A 12,171-nucleotide genomic window follows, 5' to 3' on the forward strand; every position below is an offset into this window, starting at 1 on the left:
TAAGTGTGTGTGTAAGAGCGAGTGTAAGAGTGTGAGTGTAAGAGTGTTTGTAAGAGTGTGTGTGTAGAAGAGGGAGTCTAAGAGTGTGTGTAAGATTGTGTGTAAGAGTGTGAGTATGAGAGTGTGAGTGTAAGAGTGTGTAAAAATGTGTGTATAAGAGAGTGTGTGTGTCTGTGTGAGTGGGGAGCGGTAGTGTAGCGGTTAGCGCGCTGCGCTACGAACCTGGCGACCCGAGTTCGATTCACGCTCACGGCCAACACCAGTGACGATTATCTGAACCGGTTCTGGGCCTCCCCTAGGTCGACTCAGCCTCAAATGAGTATCTGATACGGTGCGTAAAAACATCGCCACTAGGGAGACAAAGGCGGCCGGGCGTGGTGCTCGCCACCCACCCCCTCGTGTGCCGTTCGGGCCTTCATCGGTAGTGCTATTCGCTAACAGCACTTGCCCCAACAGTCTTCGAAAGCTACACGGGGGATCTTTGTCTTTCTTTGTGAGTAGAAGACAGCGGTTAAGGGTGTGAGGGACGGCGTGTGTTTGTGTGAGAGAGAGAGTGTGTAAGACAGCGTCAGAGAGAGTAAGAGAGAATGTGTAACAGAGTGTGTGTAAGTGAGTAAGAGAGCGTGTGTAAGACAGTGTAAGAGAGTAAGAGAGAGTGTGAGTAAGTGAGAGAGTGTGTGTAAGTGAGAGTGTGTGAGTGTGTGTGAGTGAGAGTGTGTGTAAGTGAGAGAGTGTGTAAGTGAGTGTGTAAGTGAGAGAGTGTGTAAGTGTGAGAGTGTGTAAGTGAGTGTGTAAGTGAAAGAGCGTGTAAGTGAGAGAGTGTGTTTGTATTTGCCCACGACCAGACTCATAAACTACAGCTGGGGTCATCACAAGACTCACAGAGATAACGACACAGGGAGAGACACGGGGAGAGACACAGACACAGGGAGAGACACAGACACAGGGAGAGACACAGACACAGGGAGAGACACAGACACAGGAAGAGACACAGACACAGGGAGACACAGGGAGAGACAAAGACACAGAGAGAGACACAGACACGGGGAGACATTAGGAGACACGGGGAGAGACACATACATTAGGAGACATTAGGAGACACGGGGAGAGACACAGACATTAGGGGACATTAGGAGACACGGGGAGAGACACAGACATTAGGAGACACAGGGAGAAACACAGACATTAGGGGACATTAGGAGACACGGGGAGAGACACAGACATTAGGAGACACGGGGAGAGACACAGACATTAGGAGACACGGGGAGAGACACAGACATTAGGAGACATTAGGAGACACAGGGAGAGACACAGACATTAGGAGAGACACAGACATTAGGGGACATTAGGAGACACGGGGAGAGACACAGACATTAAGAGACACGGGGAGAGACACAGACATTAGGAGACATTAGGAGACACGGGGAGAGACACAGACATTAGGGGACATTTGGAGACACGGGGAGAGACACAGACATTAGGAGACACGGGGAGAGACACAGACATTAGGAGACATTAGGAGACACGGGGAGAGACACAGACATTAGGGGACATTTGGAGACACGGGGAGAGACACAGACATTAGGGGACATTAGGAGACACGGGGAGAGACACAGACATTAGGAGACACGGGGAGAGACACAGACATTAGGAGACATTAGGAGACACGGGGAGAGACACAGACACGGGGAGAGACACAGACATTAGGGGACATTAGGAGACACAGGGAGAGACACAGACATTAGGAGACATTAGGAGACACAGGGAGAGACACAGACACGGGGAGACAGACATGATGAGATACAGAGAGACACGAGGAGACATTAGGAGACACGGGGGGAGATGCGGGGGGGGGGGGGGGAGACACGGGGGGGGAGACAGGGGGGGGGGAGACACGGGGGGGGGGACACGGGGGGGGAGAGACACGGGGGGGGAGAGACGGGGGGGGCACACGGGGGTAGACACGAGGGTAGACACGGGGGAGACACGAGGGTAGACACGGGGGAGACACGAGGGTAGACACGGGGCAGACACGGGGCAGACAGGCGAGGAGTGTGTGGGAGTGCGTGGACGAGGCAAGGCGCCTTACCTGGCGTAGCCACCAAAAGTGAAACTTCGTTTCCGCATGGCGGCGCGGGGACTTACCGAGACGCGACAAGACAGCGAGGTGAAGGCAGAGACACTAAGACAGGCAGAGACACTAAGACAGGCGGAGACACTAAGACAGGCAGAGACACTAAGACAGGCAGAGACACTAAGACATGCAGAGCAAGTGAGAGAGAGACACCACAAATACAGGCGATCGACACACACACACTAGCGCATTCTGAGAGAAAGGCAGATTACACACACACCACCCAACAACACACACACCCTAACAACACACACGGACACTCCGGGAGACACAAATACTCAGACAGACACACCCGTACACAAGCACACAGATGGAGACACACACAGATGGAGACACACACAGAGCAACACACACAGAAATCTAGACACACAGATCTAGAGACGCACAGAGATCTAGACACAGATCTACAAATACGCACACACAGATCTAGAGAGAGACACACATCTAGAGAGACACACATCTAGAAAGACACACATCTAGAGAGACAGATCTAGAGAGAGACACACACATCTAGAGAGAGACACACACATCTAGAGAGACACACACATCTAGAGAGACACACACATCTAGAGAGACACACATCTAGAGAGACACACAGATCTAGAGAGACACAGATCTAGAGACACACATCTAGAGAGAGACACAGATCTAGAGACAGATCTAGAGACACACATCTAGAGAGAGACACACATCTAGAGAGGGACACAGATCTAGAGACACACATCGAGAGACACACATCTAGAGAGAGACACACATCCAGAGAGACACAGATCTAGAGAGACACAGATCTAGAGAGACACATTTAGAGAGAGACACACATCTAGAGAGACACAGATCTAGAGAGACAGATCTAGAGAGACACATCTAGAGAGACACATCTAGAGAGAGACACATCTAGAGAGAGACACAGATCTAGATACACACACACACTCATCTAGAGAGAGACACACTCTCACCGCACGGAGGTAAATGAATGAAACTTCACTGGAGAGAGAGAGAGAGCGATGGGGAGAGAGAGGAGAGAGTCAGGCAGGCGTGGAGGAGCTCGCAAGAAGGGGCGGCTGTGCTGGACAGAACAATCGCTTTCCTAAATAAGTCAAAAAGGGAGGAAATCAAATAATTAAATAACGCCAGCACCCGGGGGGGGAGGGTGGGGGCGGGTGGTAGAGGGGGCCGGGGTGGGGTTTGGGAAGTGCTGGGGCCAGATTTGTGGGTACTGAGTGGAGGCGCTTCTGCTGCTGTTGAGGCTGTTGCTGAGGTTGCTGCTATTGCTTCTGCTGTTGCTGCTGCTGCTGCTGAGGTGGCTGCTGCTGAGGTGTCTGCTGCTGTTGAGGCTGCTGTTGAGGCTGCTGTTGCCGCTGCTGCTGCTGCTGAGGCTGCGGCTGCGTCTGCTGCTGTGGCCCCTGGGTTTCCTTCCTCTTCCTGTGAGCCAAGGGCGACTGCCACACAGACCCCCCTCCTAATACTGTCGTGTTCCAGAGCGGTGTCGTGTTCCAGAGCGGTGTCGTGTTCCAGAGCAGTGTCGTGTTCCAGAGCAATGTCGTGTTCCAGATCAGTGTCGTGTTCCAGATCAGTGTCGTGTTCCAGAGCGGTGTCGTGTTCCAGAGCGGTGTCGTGTTCCAGAGCGGTGTCGTGTTCCAGATCAGTGTCGTGTTCCAGATCAGTGTCGTGTTCCAGATCAGTGTCGTGTTCCAGAGCGGTGTCGTGTTCCAGAGCGGTGTCGTGTTCCAGAGCAATGTCGTGTTCCAGATCAGTGTCGTGTTCCAGATCAGTGTCGTGTTCCAGAGCGGTGTCGTGTTCCAGATCAGTGTCGTGTTCCAGAGCAGTGTCGTGTTCCAGATCAGTGTCGTGTATCAAATCAGTGTCGTGTTCCAGAGTGGTGTCGTGTTCCAGATCAGTGTCGTGTATCAGATCAGTGTCGTGTATCAGATCAGTGTCGTGTTCCAGATCAGTGTCGTGTTCCAGATCAGTGTCGTGTATCAGATCAGTGTCGTGTATCAGATCAGTGTCGTGTTCCAGATCAGTGTCGTGTTCCAGATCAGTGTCGTGTTCCAGATCGGTGTCGTGTTCCAGAGTGGTGTCGTGTTCCAGAGCGGTGTCGTGTTCCAGAGCAGTGTCGTGTTCCAGATCAGTGTCGTGTTCCAGATCAGTGTCGTGTATCAAATCAGTGTCGTGTTCCAGAGTGGTGTCGTGTTCCAGATCAGTGTCGTGTTCCAGATCAGTGTCGTGTTCCCGATCAGTGTCGTGTTCCCGATCAGTGTCGTGTTCCAGATCGGTGTCGTGTTTCAGATCAGTGTCGTGTGCCAGATCAGTGTCGTGTTCCCGATCAGTGTCGTGTTCCAGATCGGTGTCGTGTATCAGATCAGTGTCGTGTTCCAGATCAGTGTCGTGTTCCCGATCAGTGTCGTGTTCCAGATCGGTGTCGTGTTTCAGATCAGTGTCGTGTTCCAGATCAGTGTCGTGTATCAAATCAGTGTCGTGTTCCAGATCGGTGTCGTGTTCCAAATCAGTGTCGTGTTCCAGAGCGGTGTCGTGTTCCAGATCAGTGTCGTGTATCAGATCAGTGTCGTGTTCCAAATCAGTGTCGTGTTCCCGATCAGTGTCGTGTTCCAGAGCAGTGTCGTGTTCCAGAGCGGTGTTGTGTTACCAACAGCACAACTACCACCAGCACTACCATCACCAGCAGCAGCAGCACCACCACCAGCAGCACCTGAACCTTATGGCGGTACCCCGGGGTACCATAGTACCCCGGCTCTCGCATGATGTCCGTGATGCAGTCCTTGTTAGTGTGTTGATGGTCGGCGATGCGGCAATCGACTCATCTCGACGAGCTGTACACTACGATGCACCGCCACGGTGCGTACCGCGAGCGTTCAGGGTTTCGGCACAATCGTCCTCGTTGAGTTTCGACATCGCGGAGTGTGGCGCCGATTTCGGATTGATTGGTACCCCAGTCGCGGAGTTAAGTAACACCCCTGGACAAAAATAGTGTCCCAGAAATAAAATATTTAATTGCCTCGGGCATTTTGTGTTATTTGGTACCCCGGGGTCCCGCCATAAGGATCACCTGTTGTATATTTTGGGTTTGCGGTGTCTGTGTCTCTCTCTCTCTCTCTCCCCGTCGCCGACCCTCAGTGGAAACAAATGTACAAGTCTCCAGTAGCCAAACGCTGCGGTGACCTCCAGTGGAGATTGGCACATTGCACGTTGCCATCGGTCGTGTGGCTCAGCTGAATCTCGCCAGGGGGTAACAGACTTGGTGCATCTCCTGCGGTGCCAGGGAGGATCTGCCCCACCGGTACTTACACTGCCTGCATCTCAACCCAATGTTCCGCCTTTTGGGGGACATCTTCAGGAAACTGGGGGTGTTCTCCTACAACAGCAGCTTCGTATATGGGGTGGTGCCTTACCTGGCTAACAAGCGCCATGACCTCGCCAACTGCGCTTGTGCTCAGGCGAAGATGGCGGTGTACAGAACGAGGAAAAAGACGCTGCAAGGCGACACTGACGGCTGCTCTGTGCTGCTTCCAGTGTTAAGGGGCCTGCTTAAGGCGCGGCTCCGGCTGGAGCACGCCACGTACCACACACACGTGTCGGTGATGTGCAGCGCGTCTTCTTCGAACGCTGGGGGGCCGGACAAGCCCCTCTCTGTACCAGCGTGGACGGCACCCTCGTGTTTACCTTCTGAAACGCTTGCTCGTTGCCGTGGCGTGCGCGATGACCACCACCACCATCACCACGTGACTTTTCTTTCGTGTTGTGCGCGGCGCATTTAGCGCCACAGCGCGTGGATTTATAGCGTTTGTTTGTTTGTTTGCTGGTGACTTTGTGTTTCATATCGGAATCGCCTGCAGTGCTGTTGCTGCTGGCAGCAATAAAAGTTGTTTAAAAGTCAAAAAGTCTCTCCGCGTGGGCGCGTGGATGTTTGTCCGGGTCCTCCGGTTTTTCCCCTCCACATGGAGAATCAACGTCACGCATTCAGAGTCTTTTGGCCGCTGCTCTACGATCACGATGAGCCACTTCGTCAGGATATCATTTGAGATGGCCAGGTCGCTTCTAAAAAAAAAGCCAAAATATAGCTCAGTGAGGGGGGGGGAGGGGGGCGTTACCTGGCAAAATTTAAAATAGTTTAGTTTAGGTGGGGGCGATCATTGCTGCTGCTGCCGCCACACGTGCAATCCCAATTGAGTAATTCTGCGGTGTAACATGTTTTTGTGATCGTTCGGCGAATTAGTCACCGTGGCGCTGGTGGCACAAAGACGGCCTCACTCTTGCGGGCGACATCAAGGGATCTTTAACGCCCACTTCGAAGCAAGCGGAACATAGTAGTAGTAGTAGTCGCACTAGTACAACCGATACACATGCTGCCGTATTAACCAGGGTGGCCGACCCGGTGTCCGAACCGAGAACATCTGCATCACACCGGCCCGTTTTACCACGGAGTGTTTGGGATACATGGGGGCCTAATCAAGTAACTTGAATCGTTCTAAATAAAGTGGAGAGGTAAACTGAGGAGTGGGGTGATGGAGTGACGATCGGAGAGAGAGTAGAAGAGAGAGAGAGGGGGGTGGGGGAATGTGTTTGTGGAGAGAGTGGAGGAGTGAGATGGAGAGAGCAAAGTAGAAGAGAAAGGATGAGAGAGAGGGGTGGAGAGAGAGAGAGGATGACAGAAGTGGAGAGAGAGGATGAGAGAGGTGGAGAGAGAGGTGGAGAGAGAGGATGAGAGAGGATGAGAGAGGAGGGAGAGGGGTGGAGAGAGAGGATGAGAGAGGAGGGAGAGGGGTGGAGAGAGAGGTGGAGAGAGAGGATGACAGAGGTGGAGAGAGAGGATGAGAGAGAAGATGAGAGAGGTGGAGAGAGAGGTGGAGAGAGAGGATGACAGAGGTGGAGAGAGAAGATGAGAGAGGAGAGAGAGGGGTGGAGAGAGAGGATGAGAGAGGAGCGAGAGGGGTGGAGCGAGAGGGGTGGAGAGAGAGGTGGAGAGAGGATGAGAGAGGAGGGAGAGGGGGGGGAAGGAGGGAGCTGCGGTGGAGTGAGAAGCAGTGGGATGGAGCACAAAGAGAGGGAAGAGGAGGAGGAGAGAGGAGCGAGGTGGAGAGACTGAGCGGCTCTCACGTGGAGGAGGTCACAGGGTGATGGATTCTATGCCCCCCCCATCCCCTCCCCACCGGCTCCACCTCATGACCCCCTCAATGACTCCTCCAGGGTACCCCCCCCACCTCACCTGACACCTGACACGGACTCTTAGTTTCGAGTGAGCGCGCGAGCACCTGGTGCGGTGTGCAGTAAACATCGCCGCGGGGGAGACAAAGGCGGCCGGGCGTGGTGTTGGCCACCCACCTCCTCGTCTGCTGTGCCGGCCTTCATCGGCGCTACTACCCGCAATTAGCACTTGCCCCAACAGTCTGTTAAGGCTATGTGGGGGATCTTTGTCTTTGGGTGTGGGTGTGCCAAATCATTTAACATTTTCCCCGAGCGTCACCTTTAACCGAATTAATTATAATAACGTCGTTTTTGTTACATTGATCACCAGCTGGATAACCTTCATGCTTTACTTTGTTATTTATGAGCAAAAATAATAATAAAAAAAATCCCCTCCGTTTGCATCTCCCCACGTAAGAATCAATGTCAGTCCATGAGTCTCAATGTGAGTCTATGGGTCAGGTTCCGTTAGCGATCAGCACCTATGAAGACCGGGATGGCACACGAGGGGGCGGGTGGCCAGGACCACGCCTGGCCGCATTTGTCTCCCCAGTGGCAATGTTTACACACCGCACCAGGTACTCATTTGAGGCCGAGTCGACCTAGGGGAGGCCCAGGACCGGTTCAGATAATCGTCACCGGCATTGGTGGCCGTGAGCCGGGGGTACTTAGCGCTAACCACTGCACCACCGCTCCACACGCGCGCGCGTTTCTCGGCCTGTGAGCGCGCAGGCTGCGTAGATGAAAGGGGAGAGGGGCTCACGAAGGGCACACACGCGCACACACACACACTCCCCCTCCCCACAGAGACAAAGATCCCCCATGTAGCCTCAACAGACTGTAGGGGCAAGTGCTGTGAGCGAGCACCTAAGAAGGCCGGCACGGTGGCACACGAGGGGGTGGGTGGCCAGCGACCGCGCCCGACCGCCTTTGTCTCCCCAGTGGCGATGATTACTACACACCGCAGTCGACACAGGGGAGGCCCAGGACCGGTTCAGATAATCGTCGCTGGTGTTGGTCGTGAGCGGGAATCGAACTCGGGTTCGTGGCGCGGCGTATCGCTAACCGCTAACACCACCGCTCCCCCCCATCACACGCACAGCAGCAAGTGACCGGTCAGGTGTGCGGATGTCACACTGACGGACGTCACCGATCTGCAACACCACACACCACAGCCATACACATAGCTCGACTAGAGCCTGAACCACAGCCTTACACACAGCGCGACTACAGCCTGAACCACAGCCTTACACACAGCGTGACTACAGCCTGAACCACAGCCTGAACCACAGCCTTACACATAGCTCGACTACAGCCTGAACCATAGCCTTACACATAGCTCGACTACAGCCTGAACCACAGCCTTACACACAGCGTGACTACAGCCTGAACCACAGCCTTACACACAGCGTGACTACAGCCTGAACCATAGCCTTACACATAGCTCGACTACAGCCTGAACCACAGCCTTACACACAGCGTGACTACAGCCTGAACCATTGCCTTACACATAGCTCGATTGCAGCCTGAACGACAGCCTTACATACAGCGCGACTATAGCCTGAACCACAGCCTTACACATAGCTCGACTACAGCTTGAACCACAGCCTTACACAGCGTGACTACAGCCTGAACAATAGCCTTACACATAGCTCGACTACAGCCTGAACCACAGCCTTACACATAGCTCGACTACAGCCTGAACCATAGCCTTACACATAGCTCGACTGCAGCCTGAACTACAGCCTTACACACAGCGCGACTACAGCCTGAACCACAGCCTTACACACAGCGTGACTACAGCCTGAACCACAGCCTGAACCACAGCCTTACACATAGCTCGACTACAGCCTGAACCATAGCCTTACACATAGCTCGACTACAGCCTGAACCACAGCCTTACACACAGCGCGACTATAGCCTGAACCACAACCTTACACATAGCTCGACTACAGCCTGAACCACAGCCTTACACATAGCTCGACTACAGCTTGAACCACAGCCTTACACAGCGTGACTATAGCCTGAACCACAGCCTTACACATAGCTCGACTACAGCCTGAACCACAGCCTTACACAATAAGTTTCAGAGACAATGCATATATTATCAGAGTACGTTTTTTGTTAGCATTCTGACCACAAGAGTTGTGGTTAATGCCCTGCCACCGCACATCATAGCCGTCGTGAAAAATCATCTCGCGTCCACTGCTAACTGATTAGCTGGGTGGCGGTAGTGGTGATGGAGGTGGCGGTGGTGGCCGCGGTGGTGATGGTAGTGGCGGTGACGATGGCGGTGGTGGCGGTAGTGGTGGTGATGATGATGGTGGTGGTGATGACGGTGTTGATGGTGGTGGCGGTGACGATGGTGGCGGTGTTGGTGGCGACGGTGGCTACATTGCTGCACGTGGCGTCGGCTGTAAGCCAGCACTCACTGCGTGGAGGCAACAGCAGCAGAGAGAGGGGGGGGGGGTTAGCGGACCACCGCCACCCACCCCTGATGTTGCTGTTGTGAAACATCCCTTCACCGCCGGCGGGCGCCGAGGAGGAGCTGCCGTAGCTACCACCTGGCTCGCCGGGAGGAGGCGTTGCAGCCAAACACGTGACAGTGCTTCCCCCTCGCGCGCACGCACGCACAGGACTTATCGGGGTGCTCCGGTTTCCTCCCGCACGCTGGTCAACATCGTCCGACAACACCGTCGTGTGTGTATAATATCTACATGTAGGGGACCGCAGAGCTTTGGGCAATTGCAGGTAGCGTCGGCTGTCAGCGTTGCCGCGCCATCCTTTCTCTTATCGCCCCCTTCGAGAGCGTCGAGTGGTATAGCGCGCGGTGGCGCGCCAGCTGCGCCTCTTATCGTCACCGGACGTAGCCAACCGCGGCTCAGCGGAGGTGCGGGAGGAACAAGGACAACAAACTAAACGCAACGTCAACAACAACAACAAGCAGCTGTCGAGAAATGGGTTCGTCAATCGATGGTTCGGGGGAGCACCGCAGCTCCCGGAGCGGCTTCCGAATATCGGTCAGGAAGAGCGTTCCAGACGGCCGCGGTCACCGCCCGTCGTTGTCCGACGGCGAGGCCAAAAGAAGACGCCGCCGTGCGGGTGAGCGGCAATGTTGCGGCAATAGACGGGGCAGTCCAGGCACGCGTACCGGGGGTGCGGAACGGACGACGGGTTAAGCGTCGACGGAAAATCAACAACAAAACGAAAAAAAGGAAGCGCACCAGCACAGACGGCAGCGGGTACGTCAGGTCCTTGGCGATTTTTCAAACGGCGGGCACACGCCGGGCGTGAGGGGGAGGCGTGACCCCACGCTGGGAGAGAGGGGGAGACGTGACCCCACGCTGGGCAAGAGAGAGAGGGAGACGTGACCCCATGCTGGGTGAGAGAGAGAGGGAGACGTGACCCCACGCTGGGAGAGAGAGGGAGGGAGAGAGGGAGACGTGACCCCACGCTGGGCGAGAGAGGGAGACGTGACCCCACGCTGGGTGAGAGAGAGAGGGGGAGACGTGACCCCATGCTGGGTGAGAGAGAGAGGGAGACGTGACCCCACGCTGGGAGAGAGAGGGAGATGCGACCCCACGCTGGGAGAGAGGGGGAGATGTGACCCCACGCTGGGAGAGAGAGAGAGGGAGACGTGACCCCACGCTGGGCGAGAGAGAGGGGGAGACATGACCCCACGCTGGGAGAGAGAGAGAGAGGGAGATGTGACCCCACGCTGGGAGAGAGAGGGAGACGTGACCCCACGCTGGGAGAGAGAGAGGGGGAGGCGTGACCCCCTGGGCGACGGGGGGAGGCGTGACTCCTCGTTGGTTCTCACCTGGTGCGGGGTTGGAGGGGATCGCTCCCTTGCCACTTGGCTGGTGAAGTCACGAGGTGAGGGTTCGATGCCAGGTACTTGGACCGGTCCGCCGGGGTTTCTGTGGGTGTGTGTGCGGTTCTTCTTCTTCTTCCTCAAACCTGCGTGGATGACACAAAAGCGCGATGTCAGCCGAACGATCTAAATTCTGTTAACGGCACCACCACCGTCACCACCGCCACCATCACCACAACGATCCCGCACAGATGGGACAGGTGGGGTCCACACGCTTTGCCGTGCCGCCTTATACTGGCAGAGCCAGGGGTAAATAGCTCCTCATCGACGTCTGAGCGGTAATCCACCAACCCCCCCCTCCTTGCTGCTACAGCAGCCTCCACAACAGCACTGGATTACAGGCAGCAGCGTAACCACCACCACTACCACTACTACCACCAACACCAACACCACCTACTACCACCAATTACCACAACTAACTACCACCAACACCACCACCAACACCACCTACCACCACCAACTACCACCACCAACACCACCACCAACACCACCTATCACGACCACCCACAACCAACCACCAACTACCACCACCAACCACTACCACCCACTACCACCAACCACCAACCCCCACCACCTGCCGGCTATGTACACACAGTGTGTGTGTATATCTATAGAGACGTGTGTGTGTGTTCCAGGCATTGTCAAACATAGACTCAAATAACAAACCCTTTGTCAACAACGGAATCGCACACTGTACCACGTGGCTGCCAATCAGCCTAGCCCGGGGGTGGTGGTGGGGGGGTTATGCAGAAAAAAACCACGCAAAAATAACAAGAGGATCAGAACAATAACAAGATGATCAGAACAAACGTTGCTTAAGAATTCGGCAAGTTACCAAAACACCACAGCAAACCAGGCACTTCACGCAGCCTGCAAAGCGCAACACGCCGGTGGACACGTGACGGGTGGATGTCTTTAAAGCACCAATAATAGACCACGTCACGCGAAGCGGCCCCCCAAA

At 54.9% G+C, this 12,171-nt stretch overlaps 1 protein-coding gene across 11 annotated transcripts in view; it reads right to left on the reverse strand.

Annotated features, from left to right (window-relative positions):
• Window positions 1–12,171, reverse strand: part of RAP1GAP (RAP1 GTPase activating protein) — a 254,893-nt gene that overhangs the window by 205,018 nt on the left and 37,704 nt on the right. For 7 of the 11 annotated variants that reach the window (XM_076072917.1, XM_076072915.1, XM_076072916.1 and 4 more), the window contains exon 2: window positions 11,157–11,296. Coding sequence is in view for 3 of the 11 variants with exons in the window: in XM_032968061.2 (XP_032823952.2) it covers window positions 2,090–2,127 (38 nt within the window). In the remaining 8 variants the exon portion in view is untranslated. Of the gene's footprint in view, window positions 1–2,089; window positions 3,260–11,156; window positions 11,297–12,171 lie in introns of those variants that run through there. The other 4 variants (XM_032968068.2, XM_032968061.2, XM_032968062.2 and 1 more) reach the window with 4 other exon arrangements.

This window comes from Petromyzon marinus, chromosome 39 (genome assembly GCF_048934315.1).
Source record: "Petromyzon marinus isolate PM22_M1 ecotype Great Lakes invasive population chromosome 39, UKy_Petmar_22M1.pri1.0, whole genome shotgun sequence".
Lineage (NCBI taxonomy): Eukaryota > Metazoa > Chordata > Hyperoartia > Petromyzontiformes > Petromyzontidae > Petromyzon > Petromyzon marinus.